At 52.5% G+C, this 25,291-nt stretch overlaps 1 protein-coding gene across 1 annotated transcript in view; it reads left to right on the top strand.

Moving 5' to 3' along the window:
• ADAM12 (ADAM metallopeptidase domain 12) overlaps positions 1–25,291 on the top strand; it is a gene marked incomplete at its 5' end in the record, with an annotated part of 275,701 nt that overhangs the window by 151,563 nt on the left and 98,847 nt on the right. Inside the window, 1 exon segment of the mRNA XM_054581238.1 lies at positions 15,068–15,146. Within this exon segment, the coding sequence (XP_054437213.1) occupies positions 15,068–15,146 (79 nt within the window).

Genomic DNA, 25,291 nt, shown 5'->3' with positions numbered 1-25,291 from the left:
TGTTGTCCACAAGCCGTCTCCCGCTCCCTCCTGGCTCCCCGGCGGCTGGTCCGCCTTCCCCTTCCCTGCCACCTCTTCCCACCTTGAGAGAGAGGGAGAGCGTGGCTTCCGCGGTTGGCTCTGGCCACGTTGGGAAAGCAGTCAAAGGCCTGAGTCAGAGCAGGAGAGAAGTCAGAGCCTCTGGGGACCTGGGGCTCGTCACAGGCCAGCCGACGACTTCAGAGTAACTGCTTGTAAGGCGCCTGAGTGGAAGGAGCAGCCTGTGAGGAGCCCCCAGAGGCCGTGCGGGTCCCCCGCTCCTCATGCGGGCCTCCTCCTAGACGGGCCCGCCTGTTGGGAGTCACAGTGGGAAGTCAGGCAGCACCTTCACTAGGTGGCCGAAGTTAACGTCAGCTGCGGGGACGGATGAGCACCAAGGGCCCAGGTGGGGACCGGCTGCTGGGGACAGGGTCCAGCAGGGAGCATTTTGGTTCAGAATGGATTTCTTCAGTGCATCAGAAGGAAATACACCCAAAATAAGGAATGTTTTATTACAGGAGGGGACTGTAGTCATCAAAAATGTCAGCATCATGAAAAGAGCCTCAGAAATGTGTCAAATTCAAGGAGGCTGAGGTTCACGAGGTCAGGGTCAAAGGCAAAGGGAAGGCAAAAAATGTTCTGTAAAATCAGATGGTGCTGGACAGTCGCATAGCTCTGTGAACAGAGTAAAAGCCACTGGGTTGCACATTTTAAATGGGTGAGTCATATGGGATGTGAATTATTGCTCAAAGTAGTTAATTTAAAAAAAAAAAAAAAGGAGGTGAGGGGACTTGACCCAGGACTTGCTTCCATCCTGGGAGGAGTTTGAGGGCTGCATGGAGCACCCACGTCCACTGCCAAGGTCAAGTGTGAACGGAAGAGCAGATGGCTGTGCAGCATCCATGGCGTGGGCTGGCGGGGGGATAGCTTAACGTGATCAGCTGGAGAACATCCCTGTTTGTAGGAAATGCACCCCGAAGTATTTAGGGATAAAGGGCCATGGCATGTGTCACCTTAGTTCAGGACAAATCAGTTGTGTTTGTGTGGAGACGGAAGAAGGGATGGAGGGAGCGAAGGAGAGCAAGCACAAAGGAGGAAGCAAATGGAATAAAACAGAACCAGGGACTGGTGCTCTCAGCTCAATGAGCCTCCCTGGGCCCCAGGGCCCTGAGACGCTGGCCCCCTGGCCTGAGGTCGTCCACTCCCCCGGGTGTTCTGAGGCCGAGGCCCAGCGCCCGAGCCAGAAGTCCCCTGCTGCCTGGGCACGGGCGGTGCTGCCTCGCCCCTCAGCGATGCTCTCCAAACAGCCTGAGATGGGATCCGCGGCGTGCGCTTTCGCGCCCTCATTCCTCCTTTGACTTGGGAGTTTTTATTCTGAAACCTTTCAAGTGGCCTCAAGAGGAAGGAATGAGAGTATATTATTCTCAACAGAGGATAACTTTGTGTCCCAGGGGAGATTTGGCCATGTCTGGGGACCATTTCTGTTGTTCACTGCTGGGGACTGTCACCAGCATCTAGAGGCAGGACACTGCTAAGCATCCCACGTCCCACAGAACAGCCCCCACCACAGGGAGTTATTGGCGGCACATTCAACCGTGCCGAGGCGCGGACACCTGCCCGGACACCCGTCACCAAGGTCGGGTCACTGTTAAGACGGTGCCACGCTTGTTCCCACTGGGGCCCGCCTCTCTGAGTCATTATCAGCAGACACTGGTCACCGTGTCACTTCACCCTCCACGTCAACGTGCAATTTTTAAGACAGCACGGACATTTTCTTCTGTGACTGCGGCGCTCTTGTCACACCCAGTAAAATGAGTAAAATGCCCCAGGCCAGGTCCATAGTCACGTGACCTGGGCCGATCAATGCTCCGACCCCCCAGAGAGTCAAAATGGGGTTCTTTAACTTTGGAAATGTCCACCCTCTGGGAAAAACAAAGAGCATTAACTTGATATTTTATCCATCCTCTAGTTTGATCCATTTCCTCCGCCTTCGAACATACAGGACACATCATTGTTTCCTGACCTCCCGAGCAGTGTTGATTAATTCAATAAGCTTGTAGGTAATTACAGTATTTTTTTTCATGAAACTATTAAGAGAGATTACTGAGGCGGGTCACCATAAATTACATTTTTTAATCATTAAGTTGTACCTTCCTCCTCCTCAACATATTTTGCTATTTTTTCCCCCCAAGACACATGGAAAGATTTCAGTTTTTAATGAAGAACTCCTTTCTGGAGCATGTTTTTAGAATATGAGTTTAGTAGCACACATGATGTAATCCCAATTCCCAACTTTGCGTGCAAGATTGTCGTGTGAAAATGAAACCGTAAATCCCATCTGAGTTCTGGTGGCTGTGTTCTCTATAGGAAGTATTCGTCTGTTTCCCTTTTTAAAAAAAAATTAAAAACCACAATATTGTCATCTGAGAAACAGATCTATGGCTGGGGAGCCAGGAGCACTGAATGCACGCTTGTCTTTCTGGCGGCCAATGTTTGTCCAGAGAAGTGAAATGATGTTGTAGGCAGGGCGCATCAAGTGGGCGCGTGCCTTTCCTGCACCAGGGTGGCTTGCGGGCTCGGCCGCAGAGCAGTTACATCTAGACGGAAGAGCGCTACCTCTCCACCTGGTCCTCTACGGCAGCCATTGCTGCCACGCCAGCAGCCTTGTCCCGACGCGCGTGGAGTGAGGAAGACCTCAGATGCCGCGACAGCAGCGGCGCTCCGAAGATCCCGCGAACGTGCGGGATCCTTGCTTCCATCCAATGTGAGCCAGTAAGGCACTCTGTCGTGGTTTGTAACCAATTTTATAATTTGAGACCCTGATGCTTATTGAAGATGTTTTCCATGACCCAGGATTGTATTTTATCGTGAGTTATGTTAGCTAACTACACCAACAAGGTAGTTCTTATGGCCCTAAGATTAATGCAAGTAACATAAATTATTCCCAACCATCATTCTGACTAAGCTACTTAAGCGCTTATAGAGAACGAGCTGTGAGCGCTGGCCGAACCCCTCTCGGTATGCTAAAGGCAGGTGTGGCTGGAGAAACGAGGGTTCTGTGTGAAGAGTGCTGCACCCTTGGAGAGCCTGCGGGGGGCGGCAAGCAGGTCAAGGCCAGGGGAGGGGCCGCTGATCAATTGATCGGAACGGCCCTCATCCTGAAGGGAAATCTGTCAATGTCCCTGGGTACTGGCAGCTGCTGTGTGATTCATCTTCTCAGAGGGTTCTCAGTGGCATGAAGTCTAAATGCAAAACCTGCCCAGATTATTTTTAAAAAGAAAAAAAGCCCAGTGCTGGTCAGGTAGTAAATAGTCAACTCGGCATTTAGAGCCTGGTTACCCAGACACAGAAATAGTCGCCTTGGGTACACAAGCACTCATTGTTCTAGTGTCTTAAGAAAAGAAAAAGAAGAAACAAAACACAACAGAAGAAGACTTCCTGTGAAGAACACAGAGCAACTAGAATTCAGATGAGATGTATGGTCTCAGTTTACAATTTTCCATTTGCCAACCCTTCCTCGGCCCAAAGGTACGGACTTTTTGAATGAACCTGTCGCAGGCAGAGAGGCTAGCAGAAACACGTGGCTCGGGGGGTGATTTCTCTGGCTCAGCCTCCGGGTCTGGGCAGGCGGAGGTGGCACTGACCCCGGAGCGAGGGTCTGCTGTCACTGGGTGCTCTGCACGCAGCCTCAGCCCAGCACACTGGCCCTTTAAAAACAAAAAGAGGCCGGCATCCTTACCGGAGCCCAGGCACATTGCCGGGCATCAACAGTAAGGGGTCTCAGCTGTTCAGTGGCTGATGTTGAAAACTTGGGAAAGTTAGGGCCTTTCCCCCCCTCGCCCACGCCAGCCCGAGGTCACCGCTGGCATCTGCCTCTTGGCCGCAATGCTACGGAAATTTGCAGAGCAGAACTGCCTTTGAGTGAGCAGAAAAGAACAAATTTGATCTAACAAACATTCTATGAGTTTGGTTCAACATAGGTCAATCTTCAAGAGAGCCGAGCTGGCCAGTCTGCAAGTCTGCCTGGGAGCTGGCGGGTGGGCCGGTTTCCACGAGGCCAAGAAAACCCCCTCTCGCCTCAGAGCACCAATCAATAAAAGCTTTTCAGCAAGCGGTGCTGGTGAGGAAAACGGGCTGAACCGCATCCAGCTTTCTGTGAAACAGCTCACGGGCCGGCAGGTCCTCGCTCTTGCCGGGCTCCCGGCCTCGGCGCGGAGGATGCGGTCGATGCAGCCGTCTCTCCTGCAGCAGTTTGTGTGAGCGCGGCGCACGCCGGCCTGAGTCATCCTAGTCTCCAGGTTCAAAGTTGTGTCCAAAATTGAAAGCTGTGTTGATGTAGTGGTTCCAAGTAATCTGGCTAGACGTTTTTCAAGCTAGAAATAGAGAAAATGCTCTTAGATCTTTAAGTATATCATTTGCTCGACGGTGTGAACAAAAGGTAGCTCTGGTCTAGGTAGTGGAACCTTTCCTGGTCAATGTATCTTTTATCTGCCGGGTTATGGGGGATTGTGTTTGTGTTGTTGGTGTTGGTTTTGGACTAGGAAGAAACTCCTCCTCACACCCTAGAGTAGCAGCAAACCAATAATGGCTCTATATTGTCCATAAGTGCTTTCAACGTGTTTTTCTCATTCTTGGTTGCTACATTCCTTCAAAAACTGTTCATTGAGCACCTGCGAGGTTCCAGACCCTCGTCCAAGGGCTGGAGATGCAGAGGGGATCACAGGGGAGACCCCGCCCTAATTGGGGTCCGTACCTCCAGTCATAGGGCAAGTAAGCAGTAAGTAGTGTCAAGAGCTCCGGGGACCATGGGGGATCCTCCAAGAGGGCTCACGAAGGACAGCAAGGGTCCTTGTTGGGGTCACAGGGGCAGTCAGGGAAGGAGGGAAGAAGGACAGAGGCACAGCGCCTGAGCGAGGACGCGCAGAGCGGGAGGAAGGGGCCTGTCCACACGGTCGGATTTGAATTTCGCTCTGGGGTCTGTGAGAGGAGTGAGGATTTAAGGGGGAGGAGTAACACGACCTGACTTTGGTTTTAAAAACTCGACGCGCTAGCCGGTGTGTGAAAAATGGATTGGAATGGGACAGGAGCGAAAACAGGAGACGGATGTGGAGGCTGTCACAGAAGCCTGGGTGACAGAGACGGCGATCGGGACCAGAGATGGGGGCTGAGACGGATGGAAGCGGACAGGTTTATTCAAAATGATAGCTGCTTACCTCTATTGAGCGCACAATCAGGGCCAGGCGTGTTTCCAAGTGTTTAGCATGTGATATCTTCACAGGACCCCCGTGAGGTGGGCGCATTATCCCCATTTCAGGTGAGGAAACTCCAATACAATGAGGTCAAACTTTGTGCCCAACGTCACAGGAGCAGAAAGCAGCGAAACCAGATGGCTCTCAACCACGGTTTGCTGCACGGCTCCCAGCGATTTATTTGGAAGGTAGATTTGTCTTCTTGTCTGAAAACATGTCAGCCCAAGTGTTCTGCCGCGACTGATTGGCGGCCTTTGGGAAGCTGGGAACTGGCCGGGGGCGGGGCCTAGGCAGTGGCGGAGCCCCCACCCCAACCCTTGCAGCACGTGGCCCACGGGGAGAGGCTCTTCCTTGCCCCTGATTCCTTTGTGCACTGTATTCAGTTATTGCATCCGGTAAAAGCATTTCTTAAAATAATCAACCAGGAGTTCTATAGGACGGGAGGGGACCGAGGGCTGTTCTTCCACACCCGAGTGATGACCAAAAGCTGGCTGCTAGGTATGTTGGCATCACGTAGCCTCCGCGCATGGTCACTTGGTAGCTCTGTGACCTTGGACAAATTTCTTAACCCCTCTGAGCCCCGGTTTCTATATCCACAGAATGGCCCTGTGTCACCCTCATGGTGTTGCGTAAGGACTAACAAACCACCCGCTGCCGCATCCCAGGCCGTGGGCCTCCGTGGGCTGCGGCCCCTGAGTGCCACTTGTGAGGCGGTGAGGGTGGGCAGTCAGGACGAGATGGGGTCAAACCTGCTGCGTTTGTGTCAAATAATGTTTGGCACAGATGAATGAAGGTAAACGAGTGTGATTTTTAAAAAGATTTTATTTATTTGTTTATTTACTTATTTTAGAGTGGGGGAGGGAAGGAGGAAGAGAGGGTGAGAAACAAAGATGTGAGAGAGAAACATCAATCAGTTGCCTCTCCTGCCAACCCTGGACTGGAGACCGAACCCACCACCCAGGGATGTGCCCTGACTGGGAATAGAGCCAGCGACCTTTTGTTTTTGCGGGATGACACCCCGTCTACCAAGCCACACCAGTCAGGGCTGAGCTTGACTTTTCATTCACTCGCACGACTGGATTCATACGCCTTGATGTGTGGTGCGGCGCTGACCTTCCTCGCACCGACCCTCGTGAAATGCCAGGCCCGCCGGTGTGGTTATTCCTCCCTCTAGAGGCGGCGACCCCCTGATTCACACGTCCTAGCTGCTCTTCCCCATTTGGAACCCACGGTGATAAACAGGAAATGGACAGGCCCACACAACCCAGTCTACAATGTCTTTCTAATTGTTTTCAAGGCCAGGTATTGGTATATATACCATAGAGTCCATCTAAAGGGAGATGAGCAGAAAAAGCCAACAAAAGATGAGCGCGGAAGCCACGTGTGGGCAGCAGCACGAGTGTGGACTTGGAGGCCGGACAGTCCACGCAGCGCCAGCTGTGGGACCCCGGGCGAGCTGCTTACGCCGTCTGCGCCTAGGCCCCTCCTCATCTCAGAACAGGCCCCCACCGACTGGGGTCGTTGCCAAAGTGAAATAAAATCGTGCGTGTAAAGTGCGCTCTGTTAGAGCTCAAACGGATGTTAACAACAGGGGCAGCTGCTCTCGTAGACAAAAGAAGACAGGAGCCCTGAAGCCTAAGAGAAATGGCTGTCCCTGCCTTGGAGGGCAGGGCCGTGTGCGGCGGTGAGAGCAGGCTGAGCTCTGCCATTCCTGTGGTCCCTTCTAAGAGAAGTGGGGGCGGGGGTGCTGCGTGGACCTTAGGAAATCACCCTTTGTTGGGTTTTGAACTTCTCCTCTAAGTCTTACATCCCTGTTTTTCTACAAACTGTGTTCGTAAAATTTGGTAACTCTCATGCTGTGAAGACATCATGGAACATCAAGAACAGCCTAGAACTGTTATATGCCGCCTTCAAAAGACTTTGGATCTACAGGAGACAGAGAAAACCGGGTGAATGCGGCCCGAAGCGCGCGGCCCTCGCAGAGGGACGGCCGTGGCCCACGCGCCCCGTGAAGCTGGGAGCCCCCCGCTCTCTGCCTGCTCCTGTGTTCCAGCTGCAAAATGCAGTGGGCCGATCAGCCCTGCCGTCCTGAAGCAGATTGCCACCGAGTCCGCAGGAGCCATGTGTTTATCCTGGGAACGGACGGGGTCGTGGGACAGTCCCAGATGGCGGTAACAGCATACTCCAGTGTCAATGCCGCGTGGTTTGACCCGAACTTCTGTGTATTTATGCCTTCGAATGGAAGCAGTATATTAGGAAATTATTTTGCAGGAAACTTAATTGTCCCCTACAGCTTCCAAAATGCTGTATCAACAGTTTTATTTATTATAGTTTGTGAAACTAAATGAAAAAGAGCTGGGAAAAGGGAACTTTTTTTTTTAATTCCAGGAAAAAAAAAAACAAGTTGTTTTGATTATTTTGAGAATTTTAGAAAATGGAGAATAACAAGAGGAAATCGAGTGTGAATGTTCCATTATTCTTACAGATGCACAGTTCTAAATAGTTAGGATCCCAAAATGCTGAAATTATAACCGAAAATAATTTGAATTTTGTAGCTAAATCAAATTGAGTGCTATGAGGAACAGCATAAGCCCCATTTTGCATTGCGGAAAAAATAATTTCATAAAAAAGATGGGAGATGGGTTTGCTGCTGCTCGTTTTCAGACTCTCTGAAGCCACGTGCTGACGTTTCTTCCTGGCAAGGCGGTGTTGGCCTGCGGTCCGGACGAGGCTGACTTGGGAGCCAGATGGAGCCAAGTTCAGTCTCCACGGGCTCGGCTGTGTGGCACTGGACAAGTCCCTTAACCTCTGAGTCGTTCCCGCTCCCTTGTCATGCAGACGATAACCACAGGGTCTGTGCCAACAGCAGTTAAGAAGATGCACTTGAAAGCAGGCGTTCGAAGCCTGACGCACCGAGCAAGCAGCCGCAGGACCAGGAGGGAGATGGCACTGCTGGGGAGATGACATGACAGGAACGGTGACGGGGGCGGTCCTTGGCTTCCACTCCCCAAATCAAGAACCTGGCACATACGTCATTTACCAGGATGGCTTTCCCATGAAGAAAACAAAAAGCATAAATATTTGCCAAGATCAAGTTCTGAAAGAAATATAAGCTGAGAAGTAGATGACACCCGATCTCTATTCTTTTTCTTATTGTTCATTTCCTCCTCGTATTTCACACCTCAATGTGCCGTCTCTGTAGAGGATTGTTCAGTTGTCTGATCTCCCCATAAAAGGGTACAGGCGCGCCAAGGGTTCCCCGCGTCCAGAGTCCGGGGTTTAGCCGGTTTAGAGCTTTCGCTGCCAAAGAGCGTGGGACCTGGTCTGGATCCGGATCCATTTTCCTCTGGATCTTGTCTCTGCCTTTATTCAGCTCTGGTTGAGGAATAGATCGTTTTAATGAAGGGTATTTATTTTCGGAACTAGACACATCTCATCATGATTTTTAATTATGGTGTTTTTTGCTCGCTATGTTTTGTGGAAGCTCCAGGCAATTTATCCCTCCTAGGAACATATTCATAGCTGCATTTCCAAATTCTTATAAGAGAACATCATTACCCAAATGTATATATGAATGATTTGGTAATTTGTGGGATAATAACAACTTGTGGTGATGTAAATCTTCAGCAGAAAACTGGGTTGGATCCCTTGAATGCCAAATGGGTTTGTGGGGAGATCACGGAAGCCTAGCTTTAATTGCAGAGAGGGCCTGGTGGTGTAATCAACAAACAAGAGCTGTCTGGTGGTGCCTTTGCATGAATCTGCTGCACAGAATAATTAAGCCCTCAAACCATGTGTGCCGTCTTCAAAGAAACAGTCGGGAGAAGCGGACATGTCAGCAATGCGTTTTTTTGTTGTTGTTTTTTTTGCATTCTAACTAATTGGTGCCAATCTCGCAGCTTCCCTTTCCCTGTTTCCCTCATTTAAGTGGCTCTAGAATTGATGACAAGGTGTCAGGATTGGTCTCGAGGACGTGGCAGCCCTTGAAATTGTTGAAATAACAACAGACTGAATGTGACTGTCTGGACCCCACACCCTCTCCGCGGTCGGGCCCACAACATTGAACCACATCTCTTTTCATTTGAACTGATGCAATTGGTCGGAATGCTTCCTGTCCCAACTGGGTTGCTTTTCTATAATCCTGCCCCAGCGTGGGCCATCCATGTATTCATCGAGCACTGTCTGTGTGCTGGCCAGTGCGCCAGGCTTCGGGGCTGGTTTCTGCCCTTGGCGCCCCCTGAGGTGGGGAAAGAGAAGTCATCAAGAAATTAGGCAGAAGAGAGAAAGTCGTGTAACAGAATCGTGGCAGAACAGAGGAAAAGCATACACTCACTTCAGGTGGGGAGGGGGGTAGCGCAAGTGCCTCCGCGGGCAAACACAAGGCAGGTGTTTCTTGTTCTCCGATGTTGTGGGAAATAAAATGTGCCACGAGGATGAAATCTATCTCATTCAAACTCTGTAACTAAAGTATATACTGGTAAATTTAGAAAAGAATAATTTCAATATTGATCTAAATAAAGCAATCTGGGGGCTTTTTTTTTTTCCCAAGACTCAAGTCATTTCAGAGATGTTATAAGAAAGAACATCGCCTACATTATAATGTTTGACAGAAATTCAGAATGGTCATTTCCCGCCATATTCAGGGTCCGGCAGAACTCACGCCTGCTGGAGCGTGGCTGGTAGGGTGGTAATATGGGTGTAATAATTTATAGTTCTAATTTGAACATTTCACCTAAAATGTCCTATGGTGTGCTGGAGTGTGATAGTGTTATGTTACAGAATTGCATGCTTACGATTTTGTAATAAAAGATTTTGTAATCACAAAAAGGGGGTGTTACTTGTGCCAGACCCTGTATATCCAAAGACATAGAAATCAGGGAATACTCTGGTTGGCCAGAAAGAACGAGATTCTACTCATTTTCTCATCAAGGAAGCGCGTCCTGTCTGAGTGGCTCCATCTCTGTCTTCAAGCCACCCCAGAAATCTCGGGCTTGCAGAGCCAGCCACTTCCTGGATGTGGCCAAGAGAGTGTCTCTCAGATGCTTCACATTCAGCATGGCCAGGACTCGGCTCAGGTCCCGTCCCTCCTGTATGAATTTCCTGTCTCAGCAGACAGCTGAGGCTCCTAATTCTGTCCTCTGCCCCGAGGCTTCCGTCCTGAGGGCTCATGTCCTGGGGTGCCCCTTGGCTTGGACTCCCCCACCACCCCCTCGCTTCCTGCTGCCGCTTCCCCTGCCAAGCCTTAGCTCCTCAGTGTCTCTCAGAGTGGCCTGTCACTCCAGACCTTGTATCCGCTCGCATCCCTACTAATGGCTCCCCACAGCGCGCGATGAAGTCGGTGATACTTGGCAACCTGTAGGATTGGTCCCCAGCCTGCCTGTCTGAGCAGTGTGTCTCCCTAACTCACACTTTACACCCCAACAACCAGGAACGCCATAGTTTTACATCTACACCCCTCTCCATTAACATGCTGTTTCTATACCATCTATGTGCTTGAGAATGTAGTTTCCTCCATCTAGAATGTTCTCTCCTCCTTCCTCCCCTCCTTTCACCTACCCAACTCACTCTCAACCTGACTGCTTCCCCGCCCTTCCCCGTGGGTACCGCCTCCTCCAGGCTGGCGTCTGCGTTAGAAGCCTTTCCTTGAATTCCCACAATGCTTTGGGTGTATGCGTCTCTATTGCGGAGCTACAATCACTTTTTGGGTCTGTTCTTCACTAGGTGGTGAGCTCTTGGGGTATCTTATTCCCAATACCCAGCATATGAAATGTCGGTTAAGTGAGAGAACATGGAGATGTCACTTATAACGGGAAAACAGAGAAAAAACAGCAAAGTGAACTCCTGACACTTTATTTTCTGATATAAAGAAGCGAATTCCTTGCTAGGTCAGCTAATCTAATAAGTAGGGGAAAAGGGTGTTCTCATGAAATTATGCATTCACCTTCTGTTTCCACTTGCTGACATAGAGAATCTATCTAATTGGATTCTCTCCCTCGGGAAATCTAAAGGCAGCGAGTCATTGCTGTCACATTTCCAATATGGCCATTGTCCACCTGCCTCTCTCATTTTCTCAGGGACCTTTGACTTCCAGCCCCTTTTAAATTAGACGCATATCTTAGAAAGCCTTGACCGAATGCCTTTCCAGTTTCATCCATGGCTCCTTAGCAAGTCACGGTACCTAAGAAGGATATGCAACCATGTTTGCAATTAGGAGAAGATAGTTCTAGACAAAAAGAGAATGTGCCTGTGGTGTTCTCAAATTCTCTCAACCATCCATGCATCCATCGTCCATCCATCCATCCATCCATCCATCCATCCATCATCCATTCTTCCATCCACCATCCATCTATCTATCCATCATCCATCCAGCACTCAGCCCTCATCCATCCGTCCTTCATCCATTCACCCGTTCATCTATCCATCCGCCCATCATCCATCCATCCAACCATCCATGCAACCATTCATCCCTCCATTCATTCATCTATCTATCCATCATCCATTCATTGATCCATCCACCTACCATCCATTCATCTCCCCATCTATCCATCCATTATTCCACTGAACATGAATTCACCGAGCACTCAGCACAGGGCTTCCAGCCACCACTCAATAAATACCTTTTGACCAGCTTGTAAAGGTAGTGCCACACAGTCATGAATAATGCCAAGTTCTGGAGCACAACCACAGGGTGCTGCCATGTACAATGTGGCCCTGGGCAGGTCACTTAACCCCCATGTATCTTGGTTTCCTTGTTTAAATTGGGTAAAATGTAGTACCTAACCCTACAGAGCCAGATACTAGGTTACTGGATGCTTTCAGAACCAAGTGAGATGCATGTAAGGGGCTTAACAAATCCCTGGGCGGGGCTGCGGCCACAAGGATGAGCAGAGAGCCCTGCTGTAGCTTACCTTTCTGAGGGGGAGATAGACAAATAAGTAATCAGATGAATGAAGAGGGAAGCTGCGTGGGTGGCGGTGACAGAAGCTACTTTCGACAAGAGGACCAGGAAAGTTTCCTCTGCAGAGATGTTTATTTATTTTGAGAGTATTCAAGGTACTTCATAAAAAATTTTATTTTTGTTTGTTTGTTTTGCTTGAAGGATGAAAAGGACCAGCCCCATGGAAGCCACATGGAGAATGTTCTGGCACAAGGCATAGCAGATGCAAGGGCCCTAAGTGGGATAGGGATAGAATGTTCTAGAATGAGCCAGATGATGCAGTGTTGGCTGGGGCAGAGCGAGCTACACAGAGAGGAGGCACAATGCATTGGGAGAGTAAGGCTGTGCACCCCCAGGAGCCTGCCGAAGGCTTGGGGTTTCATTCCAAATGCCATAGGAAGGCTTGGGGGGTTTCAGCGGGGGAGTGGCAGGATGTCACAGCGGGACCTGGAGGGCTCCGTCACCGCCCTGGGCTCTTCCCAGCCTGCGGAAGTGTGAGGTAGACCGGCCGGCACGAAGGGCACGGGTCAGAGAGCGGGTTGGGTCCTGTCCCCCAGCCTGTGCACCACGGAGCCCTTGCCGTGGAGGCACAGACGGATCCGCGGGGTCCATACGGGAGCACCCGATCTGTCTGGCTTCCCTCCACCTGTCACCTCAGTGCCTCGTGAACAGGAGGCTCCAGGAAGCTTCGGCCCCTCGGAGCTCAGAGGGCTGGGGCTGAGGCGGCCAAGCCTCCGTTCTCACCACGGCCCCCAGCCCTGCGATGCAGGCGGTTTGTGCCGCCGGCGGTTCAGCCGCATCTGGGCCAAGCGGCCACCATCTCCTCCAGGTTCTGTGAGGAAGACGCCCAGCGCAGCGCGTCACCCATGTCCTAGCAGTACGGGACACGCTCAGGCTGCACCCAGAAGCCCCCGTTCACCCCCTTCCAATGAAGGCGAACGGGATAGTGCTTAGGAACCCTCTAGAGCTCAACGTGCGGCTGTGCTTGCGTTTCCGTTTCAGCGACATTTGGGTAACAGCGAAGAGCAGGAGATCGGTTTAGGCAGAAATCCTCATGGGTCTTGACTGTGCTGACTCACCCTTGGAAACCTTAGAAATAATGTTGCTGCGTGGAATCCCCAATTCCCCTGGTGCACAAGCATGTGGACTGGTGCCCCCCAGAAGCCCGTCTGCAGCCCCGGCTCCCTGGGCGGGTCTCCCATGTCCTCCCCACGTGGCGCCCATCCTCCAGGACACCCACCGAAACCAGCTTCAGGGAGAGGCCCCGAAGTGCACCCCTTCGCCCTGCCGTTGACGGTGGGCCCTGCTTTTCTGCACATTAGGGATTCATACACCTGGTTCATTCAAAATCAGAATCCAGTGTTGTGAAGAACAGAAGTACTAACGCGTTCATAAAATAGGAGATACATAACAGTACTGATGAATAGCAAATAGCACAAGTAGTAATCGCACAATTTGAATTATACTAAGTTGTTCTTCTGCCCCTCTCCCTGCGACCTCGAAGCTGACCAGGCCCCCACCACCACCAGGGCCTCAAGGGACTCTGCCGGCCCTGCCACGCCCCGTGGTCCCCTGGGCCCTGCGCCGCCCTCCGCGGGCTCATCGGCAGTGCTGCCCCCCCGCTCCATCACCTTCTCTCCAGCCTGTCTCTTTAGATGACCCACTCCCCTCAAGTCCCCACCTCTTGACTTCGCATCTCATCTCTCTGCTTCCCTTCCGACCCACCCCCCAAGGAAGTCCGTGGCCCTCCCCTGTCCCCGTCTCCTCATCCTCCCCCGCGGCTGTCCCTGTCAGGGTCCCCAGCTCGCCACGCCTTCCTGGAGCTCTCTGCTGCGTGACAGCCGGCCACCGACCTCTCTCTCCAGGCTCCTTGTCCCCGGCCTCAGTGGCCCACCCAGCCTGGCCGTCCCTGCCCTGCTCCGGACCTTCCCAGGGGGCTGTGGCCCCGGCAGCGAGCCTGCCCAGGGGTCCTGTGACAGCTCAGAAGAGGGACGCCCAGCACATGGGGACTTGGGGCCGCAGCCAGCAGGGAGGTCCAGCTAGTACAGCTCCTGGCATGTAGTAGGTAAATAGGAAACGCTTGTCGCGGTTATGTTGAAAAGGATTTTTACAAATGTTCACATTACCAAAGAAATTGAAAAGTCCCTTAAACCCATGCTCCTATGCTTTGCTATCACCAGTGAGGATGCGGTAGGTGGCATACAATCTCAGCCAAGATAAATAGGATCTTTCTCCTGTTACAGTTTATCTTAGAAATTCAGTATTTCAGTGTGTCCAAAATCCTTTTCCTCAGCTCCTACGGTGTTGTTCTAAACTCTTCTCTGACATTTTAACATCAACGGCTGGTTCACTCACCCACTAGGGAGCCAAAGATTGTGGATCCAAAATGATTGTCCCAGCAGGTGGCTGAGCCGTTGATTCTAGACAGCGGGGCCCTGGGACCACCAGGCGGGCGGTTCTCCCAGCTCCGAAATCCACAGAGAAGAAATCCTCAGAGAAGAGTGAACATGTGTGTGTGTCCAGTGTGTGTGTCCAGTGTGCGTGTACGCGTGTGTGCCTGTGTGCACATATGCCAGGGCGCGCAGACGCCTGCGTGTGTGTTGGAGGAACCGGGGGGGGGGGGCGCCTCCCTGTGTCCATGGTTCCACGCCTACACGCCTGACTCTCACCTGCCTGGATCTCCCCGATTCTCCCTGGATAACCTGCACCGTGGAGGTCCTTTGGGAGCCCCAGTAAGACTGGGGCTTCGGTAAAATAAGCTGGGCAGGGGAGTCCATCCCCGGCTGCCCTGAGGCCTAAACCTTCACAAGCAGCATATCGATGCGACCCTACACTCAGCTGTTCATGGTTTTTTCCCCCGCAGAGGCCTCATTGCCAGCAGCTTCACGGAAACCCACTATCTGCAGGACGGCACGGACGTGTCCCTCGCTCGAAATCACACGGTGAGTCCTGCGCGTCCAGCCCACGGGGATAGTACGCGATCAGACCTGTTCAGACTCTGTGGCTGCCCTAGCTCAAGCACACTCGCCGCCCCGCGCCTTCGCTTGGGCCCCGAGGAGAGCTCGTGCGTCCCTCAGAGTCTCGGTGCTCCACTGATTCTCCAGGACAATGTGGCCTTGGCCAGGTATGTGCCAGGACAGCCCTTGAAGATGTGGCTGTAGTGTAGCCTGGCCTTGAAACCACCCTGCAAGGACTGTGGGATGCTCCTTTGGGCAAAGCCCTTCTAGAAGCCCTAGCCAAGGTGGCTCAGAAAGCCGTCGTCCCTGAGCTGACACTTGACCGTGTTAATCTTGCAAGTACCTTAAAGAATTCAGAGGAAACCTGTCTCTGCTTACCCTCCTTCAGAGGCAGCCAGCAGGTTGAGAGGATGCTATAGCATGGTTGCTACAGAAGTTTTATGTGTAACTTGGACCGGATGTTCTTTTCTTTGTCCCTTTTTAAGAAATGCTTTCTGTGCGCCCCATACTGGGCCCCGCGTGTATCGGGGTTCAGAGAGAGTGGCTGCCCTCTGAGGACTAGCACGGTTGTCCGTTTTCAGGAGCTCTGGGCATTTGTTTTAAAAGAACAAGCGTAGCAGGGGCCTTGCGTTTATAGTATGGTCAGGTGGCCGTCATGGTCTGCGGGGAGCTCTGGCCTCTCTGCTTTATGTCCACACGTGTTCCTTTGTCACATGTCTGCATGTGGCCCCAGCTTCTGACTCCCAGCGATGCGGGGGAATGAGCTGAAGCAAGCACAGAGGCATCCTGGGCAAGAAAGGCGCGCAGTCAGGAGGAAAAACGCAGAGGGGATGCAAGGCCAGAGCAGTGGCCTGGAGAGTTGGGGTCCTGGGACCCCAAAGGGAGGGCCCTTCGGGGCCCAGAGAGAGGACCGGGTGCTGGGGGTTTGAGATAAGAGGAGTGGGAGCCTCTGACAGAAAGCCCGCCGAAGGCAGGCCCCCAGGGAACTGTGTTCCCCATGAGAAGGGGTTGAGAAAAATTCCACCCAGAGAAGCAGGGCAGGGAGGGCTGGCCCCAGGTGTCCTGAACAGAAGAAAGATCTGTAACAATAGAGAATCTGAAAACCCCGCTCGCCTCACAAGTGCATGGTTGGGATGGGGTGGGCCGCTGTCCGGGTTTCTAACACCTGCTTGGGAATGCCGCCCTGCCCGTAGGTCGATCCCAAAGCGAATTCCTAATCAGCAGCCCTGGGTCCTGTGGGCCCACGCTGAAGCCAGCCCAGAATCGTTCCACAGGGATGTTTCTATGGCCCAGGTTCATAAGATGCCCATGCCAAAAAAGGGAGGGGGGAAGGAGGGGAAGGAAGGAGGGAGGGAGGGAGGGAGGGAAGGAGGAAGGAAGGAAGGAAGGAAGGAAGGAAGGAAGGAAGGAAGGAAGGAAGGAAGGAAGGAAGGAAGACAGACAGAAAGAAAGAAAGAGAGAGAGAGAGAGAGAGAAAATAATGAGCCCAAAATCAAAATAACAAACCACACAACGGAAAAAGCCACTGTGAGCAAACACTGGTGAACAAGAGAAACCAGACTTAACACCACCAGAAATGCCAGATAATAGAAAGATCAGAGCACAAAATAAATATTTTAAAGAGAACAGAATAGGCCAAATAGAAATTCCAGAGTGAAAATATGGGAAAGAAGCAATGTTTAAACATAGTGTGACAAGAATGTCCTGAACTGAGGACAGACAGGAGTACCAGCAGGAAGACCGCACCTCAGCCCACTCCGGGGCGGCTCCGCAGGGACCCGCAGAACTGGAGGAAGTCGTAATGCCCTGTGAGAGAAAAGGCCGGGTGTGCACAAAGCGCCGCGGGGCCGCCAGCGCGCTCTGCACCGGCAGCCGCGGAGCCCGGGCTTTGGAGGCCTTGGGGAGACCCCTGTCGGCCTCAGGGCCGCGCTCAGTTAAATTACTTTACAAAGGTAAGAGTGAAAGACATTTTCAGACAAAGACAAAGGAGAATGACCTACCCTCAGATTCTAACAAAGCAGCTCTCCCAGAGAAGATCTCGGGAAGAAGGACACGGACGCAAGGGCCGGACGTCAGAGGCCACGGTCAGCAAAGCGCTTCTGTGCAAGAGAACCTCAATATGCTGTTTAAAGTAATGATTACAGCAATAATGACTCCCTTTGGATGTTTTAAAACAAGAGCAGTGCCCTGGCCAGTGTGGCTCCGTCGGATGACGCATCGGCCCATCAACCAAAAGATCAAAAGGTCATGGGTTCGATCCCAGGTCAGGGCACTTGCCTGGGTTGTGGGTTGCACCCCAGTCGGGGAATGTACGAGAGGCGCCCAATGAATGTTTCTCTCTCATGTCGATGTTTCTCTCCCTCTCTCTCTCCCTCCCTTCCTCTCTCTCTAAAAAGATAAAAATAAAACATGGGGAGCAAATAGATTTAAAACAGTGTAAGAATTTATTTTGTACCAGAAAACAATAGAGATGCTGGCTAACTTTAGCTTTAATAAGCATGCATCTTCCAAATTTAAGAATATCCAAAAAGAATAGGAAAACAAAGTGTATAATTCCAAATAATAGAGGGGGAATAAAAATAGTATACCTACCCAGTAGATGGCAAGAAAGAAAGAATCCAAAAAGAGGCAGAATAAACATAAAACAAAAAATACAATAGGATAGAAATGAGTCATCACATTAATCGCATTATATGTAAGTGGATTAAATCTGTTAAAGTATAAATACATCACCTATTTAGAACTTAAAATCTGGCTACTTAATTTTTGCAAGATTCACCCTCAAAATACAAAACGGTGACCATGTATTGCAGTGTATAATGTGCACCCACGTTTTTGTGTGCGTTGTACACAGGATTCTTAGCCCATTATTATACCCATGGTGTGCATCCTTAGTTTCCCCTCAGCAATTTGGGCAAAAAGTGCACCTCATACACAGCAAAATACGGTATCTTAACCCAAAGAAATTTGCCTTCCTATATGAACATCAGACAAGCCAGACCTTAAGGCAAAAAAAAAAAAAAAATGCATTATTAGGGACAAAGGGGGTCATTACTTAATTGTTCCTTTTCTCGTTACCGACAGCCCCGTCCCTGCTCACAGGCGGGGTGAGAGGCCCGCCTCGGAAGCCCTGCGACCGCCCCCACCCTCCCTCAGCCAGGGAGGGGGAGGCGTGCCCAGGCCCCCCCACAGGGAGCAGACGCTAAGGGACAGTGCCCTGCAGCCCCAGCCTCCCCAGGGGTCCCAAGGCGCAGCTAGCGGCGGGGTCGTGGGGTGGAGGAGCCCTGGAAACTTCGGGAAGCCTGCCTTCTGCCCAGGTCTAAGATGCATCCTCTGACAGAACACCCCCGAAGCCCCTTTTCTGGGAGGTAATTAAGCTGAAGCTGCCCTTCGACCTTCACCTCTCTTTGAACCTGCCTTCCGTGGGCAGAGGGACCGGGTGCAGGCTGGTGATCAGACACCTCCAATCCGCCCAAACAGCGAGCACCTATCGCCTGGAGTTAGAGAAAGGCAGCTCTTGTACTTGGGCTGCCTGCTTCGCCCGTTTCTCAGCGCCCTCCTGAGCCGTCAGCCACTGTCAAGGTGAGGCAGGGACAGTCTCGGCCACGAGGAACCCCCAGGCCCGGGCGGCCCTTCCAGCAGACACCCCGCTCGGGAGGCCGGGGCCTGTATTGTCTTTCGCGGTGAGGACAGAGGCAGCTGTGGGGGGGTTGTTTTTATTGAATCAGGCTGGAAACAGAAAGAAATGTGCTGACTCATGGCCTTATCCCCACAAGTCAGCACATCATGGACTTTCCTAAACTTAAATTATAGATAAAATAAAAACCCCTTTTTGGCTATAGTCTTTTTTTTAACTCTCTCCACAATCAGTGGGCTGACAAGCACAGTGGTGGCTGATTTTAATTTGGGAATTGATCGCTTGCCTTTTATCTCTCTATTGTCCAGACGGGATGAAATATTTGTGGCTTTCTGCTTTGCTGGCCACATCTAAGGGAAGATTATGTTTTATATTGTCACTTTTAATAAGGCCTGTGGGAGACAATGCACAAGACATTGATATTATTTTCTTCCCAAAAGACAATTTTGGGAAGGGCCGGAGTCGCCCTCCAGAACGTCCCCTGCATGCGCTCGTCTGCTGCACGCAGGTTGACCGGGCACCTTCACGGCGCCAGGCACGGTGACCGCCACAGAGCACCCAGCAGGCAATAGGACAAGGGGGCCCATGCGGGGCTGTGGGGATGAGACTGACGTTTTTCCAAGAATCTCAAACCTAATTAAAATCTGTGCCCAGTGTGCTGCAGGAAAGGCCAGGAAATCTCGTCTGGTCTAAGAGATCATGGAAGGCTGCCTGGAGGAAGGGACATGAGAACCAGAGCAAAGGATGGGGAGGCGTGAAGCAGGGGAGGAAAAAGGGAAGGACTTTCCAGGAATAACCTGGGTTTACTTGGAGGGGAGGACGTGCTTCAGAATGGAGGGGGGTCAGAGTGTGGGGGAACCGGAGGCCCGGGCGATAGCACCGGCTGTCGTGGAGGAACCTCGGGAAGCCATGGGTTTCCTCCATGACAGCAGCCTCTCTGCTTCTGCCCAGCATTCTGCCCCAGCTCAGGCCCTCCCCTTCCTCTCACCGGAAGCCAGCACGGCCACCTGACGCTTTCTCCCCTCCTCCAATCTCACCTACGTTTAATCCAGCCTCTCTCCTACTGGAACAATCCTTCTAGGACTTCATTCTATTTATACCACTCCTGTTTGCACTTGGGTTTCGCTCCCCCCAAGCAGCACTAGCTCCCCCAATGTCCCCTCCATCAGGCCCAAATCTCCTGGGCCAGAGTTCACATTGCACAGCGGCGACGTACCCTACCTTCCCAGGCAGGCGAGCGTCCATTCATGCATCCGTGGCTCGCTCAACGACAGGGGGCGCTGAGCTCCCGGTGTGACTGCTAACGTCAGTAAGCACCCACGGCGAGGCGCCGTGCAAAGTGTTTTCCATGCATTTCAATGGTGGATCCGCACAATCAATTAACATTTGCTATTTTTATACCCCGATGAGGACTCTAAGACATAAGGGAGTTAAGTAACGAGGTCAAGACCACAGCTAATAAGGACTCAAACCCACAGAGCCTGACTCCGGAGTCTGAGCTCCTAGCCCCTGGGACGCATTGGCTCTTTCCACAGGGAACAAAATGAAGGGGTGTCTCTATTACATGTCCCCAGCCACTGCATTTGTCATGATGGAATTAGTCTATAAAACTAGCAAGGTGGATTGGGGAGCAGATTGGCCGTCATTTGCTAAAAGAGACACCAGCAGATGCTTCTGGGGGAGAGAGAGAATGTTCCGCCGAGCTGCAGCCGTGGAACGTGGGGGCGGACAGGCCTGCGCAGTCCCCGGGGATTCACTGACTTGCTCGAAAGGCCGCTGAACTGAGGGAAGGCCCAGTGCTTTGTGGCCACGTGCAGGAGGGAGGCGGACATGGTCCGTGTCCTTGGGGACATACAGGTGACACGACGTGCCTATGTCAAGGATGCTTCAGAAGCTACACGACGGAAGAGCCAAATCCACAGGGAACCGGGGGGGAGTCCCCAGAGGAGCGCCAGGCGTGGGCGACTTTTCCAGGGGAGGGAAGGCTCTGAGGCAGGCCCTCCGTCTGCAGGCAGACCAGGGAGAGGTCAGGGCCACGGGTCGGGGAGCCGACTGCCCAGGCCTGAATCCCAGGGGTGAACGTGAACGTGGGACAGGCGGACACTGAACCCGGGGCCCCGTCAGGCCTTTGGGGAGCGAGCCCGCTGGAGCCAGGGTCCCAACGGTCAAGTCACAGCAATTCTTACCCTCCACGGAGCACACGTTCCTTCTGATGCCCCTCCCAGGTGGTGAGGGCAGAGGGGCCTGATGAGCTGTGCTGAGAACTGGGCCCCTACGGCGCGTGTGTCTTTGCGGAAGAGCAGCTGGCCGCTCGGCCCCTGCGAGCCTGCTCCTGCCAGGCCTCTCCTGTTCACACTGGGGCGTTCCACGGGGTCCCACGCCACACCCGGGGCGACCCGGAGCTACGGGGTAGGAACTGGTGAGGGAGGGTCGGGAATCTCACCCCCTTCTTTCTCATGGGTCAGTTTCCCTCCCATGTGCCCATTCATCTGTTCCACAAAAATACACAAAATTACGCGGGGCTTGGTCCAGGACGGAATACGGGGTTTAAGGCGCACAGTTTCACATCCTGGGTCTGTAACAGCGCCTGACGCCTCACAGGCTACTTCCCCATGGGGCCCTTCCCTGATCCCTAAAGCCCAGGACGATACGTGTCAGCCCTGTTTTGAAGATTAAAAACTGAGATGCTGAATCTCAAACCCCAAGACTTTCAGCTCCAGAGACACCCGGCGCGCTCACTGTGGCAGCCGCGCTGGGTCCCGGCCCATTTGCGGGAGGCCTCAGACAATGTGAACACGGCTCCCTAAGCGTGTGTCCTCAAATGCAGAATTCGCCCGGCACAGCACCGCGCTGGCCCTGAGCTTGGCCTTTTGTTGTCTTCTCACTGGACCTGGCTCTTGTTAGGGTGGGGAGCAGAGTAGCCCTGGGGACATGGATGCGACACCTGGTCTCTCCAGACCCGGTCCTGTCCCCTGTCAGCCTCAGCCGAGGCAGCCCAGTCACAGAAGCGACGGACGGCACACTCGGTTTCTCCTCTGAGGGCCCGGCCTCCTTGTCTTAGTCCCAAGCAAACACACGGGGTCAGGGGGCCTGAGGGTCCGCACCGGGGCAGAGGCTGGGCCACCGCCGGGCTGGACTGTAGGTTGGCACCTGGCGCACACACATTCACACACAGGCACTGATGTGTGCGCACTCATACACGCAGCCCAGACAGACGCCCACGCACACACACATGTTCACACACACGCACCCATACCCATGCCTATGCACGCGTGCACTCACCCCCATACCCCGCCTACCTGCAGAGCTTTCTGAGTCTGGGAACAACGCCCGTGTCCCTGCAGTCCCTGGGGGACACCGTGACGAGGCTCTGCGGGACGCGGGCAAGTGTCCCGTCCACATTCGGATTCTAGGAGATGGCTTCTCTCTTCAATAAAAAAGGACCCGTGAGGGCACAGAGGAGGGTGGGAGGTGGGGGGTGGGGGAGGCAGGGGAAAGCGGTGGCGGGGAAATGGAGACGAATGTATTTGAACAACAAAAAAAATAATAATTTAAAAAGAAAAGAAGAAGGAGATACAGAGGGAAGCCGTCCAGCCTACAGCCCACAGGCCTGGATTTTCGCCATGGCTCAGCCGTTAACCAACTTGCCACCTTAGTCATCGAACCAGCCAGGCCGCGGGGTCCTCGTCTGCTCCCGGAAGGGGCGGCTGGAGGGGCAGGTCGGCCTGAGATGGCCTGGGGCGCCCTTCCAGCCAGAGCGTTGTGTGACTCAAACAGTAAATCAAGACAGTTTGGCACGTTGCACATGGCCAGGGCGGGGGTGGGGGAGGGTCACAGAGTTCCCAAGGAACGAAGCTTTGAAAGTGATTTTCTCAGCATGTTCCCTGACAGATTTGTCTGCTCACAGTCCCTTTCAATCACAAGGTCGGCCCATCTTTGTTAGCAGTTTGGCATAGAAGGTTCCTTTGTTTCTGGTCCCTTGAGAGGTGGGGACCAGGGTCTGGATTCTCCTTCCCACATGGCCCCAACTTGAGGGCTATTGTTTTCAAGCTCGAGTTCTTATTCCATCTTCCTCTTCACCCACCATCATATTTGATGGATAGTAGTAAACAGAAGGAAAATTTATTTTACTGGAGTGGGGAAATGCATGGGGTTAAGTAATAAGTATATAAAGTACAGGGTTAGAGGTTTTGTAAAGGAGAAGATATAATTTTGTGGTTGTGCATGTTCGGGGCTATTTTCTGTGTTCTGTTTTGTTGGTAGAAATAGAATGCATTGGATCAGCAGAACTAGGTGAGGGCAACTGCACAGGACAGCGTCTTGGTACAGACGTGCCAACAAGGCAGCACGGTCGATGCTCTTGCACAACAGAAAGGGGTCGCAGCTTGGGGAAGCTCGCCAGGGTCGTCGTTGCGATCGCTCTGTCCGTGGGTGCTGGGGCGCAAGGCCTCCTTAGGTCAGGACGGTGCCTGCCGCGTCTCTCACGGGCGCGGCTCTCCCAGGCCGAGTGTTCACGGACACCCTAGGAGGTCCCTGCCGCTTGGCGTCGGCCCCTGGGCGGCAGCCTGGTTCTCACACCCGGAGACACATGCCTGCCCGCTGCCGATGGGGACGCTGCCTGCAACCCACTCCCCGATGCCCTCTCAGCCACCACCACCCTGGGGGTCGCGCCCCCCAAAGGGAGGAGGGCGCATCTCCTCCACGCCCTATAATCAAATTCCCCGCCACAGGATTCATGGTGTGTCCGGTGTGTCTTTCTGAGCTGTGGATTTTCATGATGAGTCACTACAGTATAGAAACGAAATCACATTTGTTTGGACGTTTAGTGGATCACATTGAAAAAAATAGAATGACTTCGTGAAGCTGTAATTATCCTGGAGAACCTGGGATTTGGAGTCCTGGCAATTATCCTGGGTCACCCAGGAAGTGAATCACGTCGTAGCTCAGTCAGCAGGGAGCCACGGGCTTGCTGGTCGGCTGGCTGAGGGGAGACCAGAGGAGTTTTAGAACTAAGACAGAAGCTGTTAATTAATGCTGAGAGAGGCGGGCTGTGGATGGACCCGTGTGTGAGAGCTGAGCTCACCCCTCCTCCTCTACCAGCAACGCACCAGCCTCCTTCAGAACTGGAAATTAGTTTTGTGCTAATTTGTGCTCTGCTTGTATTCCTGGGTATTTAATGTGAAATAATGCTTGAGAAATAATCTACTAAAAATAAATCGAGATGCAGAAGAAATGGTTTTGAAGTTTCAGAGGTCAGTCAATAAGATTACACTCACCATTTGGTTTTTAATTCCTTTAACTGATGCTCTGCTGCCTGTTGCAGCATTTCCTGTTTCTCTGAAATGAAGCAAATTCTGGAGCGTGGGGGAGGTTCCCGAACATGTATAGCAGTGGGAGCCGGGGCTTCTCGCGGGCAGGGCAGGCTGAGCTATGGCGTCACCACCAGCCCTTCACCCTCTGCCCCATCCCAGCTCCGACACGCCGGCTGGGGGGCCACGACTGAACCCCCTTCCCATGGAGAGGGGCCCCGGAGCCTTTCCATCCGGTTACAGGACTCCCTGTTTAGAGAGTTGTCAGCATGCTTCCCTGAAGCACCCAAGCGAGAAATATCTGGAGAGAGGGGGGCTTTCAGAAGTTATTTCCCTTGGGAGCTCAGGAACAGCTGACGGCAAGGGCCCCACGGCCTGGCGGGATGCCTGCCGTGGCAGGCTGGGCGCTGTCCCCTCCGCTGTCCCTCGTGCCCTCTTTCCTAAGCCACACGCTCACTGGGGAGGACCCCCCGGCCGGGGGGTGGGCAGGGAGCTGCAAGTGCTGCACTGAATGTTCCTGAGTCTTCCAGCCCAGAGGAACGAACCCCGTCCCTGAGCTGCCAACAGCCCCCATTCCCCCCGCCCCCGTCTTTGCACCGCTCGCCCTCTGTGGGCAGTTCCCTCCCGCACCTTCACCCTGAACTCGGGGCCCTCCCACTCCCCAGCGTTGTAGAGGGTCCAGAAGAGTCCACAGAACTTTCCTTGTTTGTAGTTGATAGGATCGACAACACAAAAAATCCAAGATGTACTACAAACTATTAAGATGATAGGGTGGTTCCGCAGAGGGTCTGATACGAGATGAACTTAACAAACAGGAGCTTTTCTTCACATTAAAGATACCCATGCGTAAGACATAATGGAAAAAAGAGCCTATTCATAGCATTGACAAACCTCTACAGCACCTGGGCATGAGCCTAGAGAACAATGCCCAGAGCCATATGAAAAAATCTCAAACTAGGCTGAAGGACGTCAGAACAGCCTTATTAACTGGAGAGACATACTATGTACATAAACAAGAAAACTATTGTACAACTACAAATTCTTACTAAATTGACCTATACACCCAATGTAGCCCCAATGGAAATCTCAGTGGATTATTACAGAGCTTAAATTTTTATTCTAAAATTCATCAGAAAGAGAAAATAGGCAATAATAGCCTAGAAGCTTTAAAAGAAGAAGGAGGA

Source organism: Pteronotus mesoamericanus, unplaced genomic scaffold (assembly GCF_021234165.1).
Source record: "Pteronotus mesoamericanus isolate MK-2021 breed Mesoamerican mustached bat unplaced genomic scaffold, CSHL_Meso_final contig_657, whole genome shotgun sequence".
NCBI lineage: Eukaryota > Metazoa > Chordata > Mammalia > Chiroptera > Mormoopidae > Pteronotus > Pteronotus mesoamericanus.
This window is presented reverse-complemented; position numbering and strand designations above follow the sequence as displayed.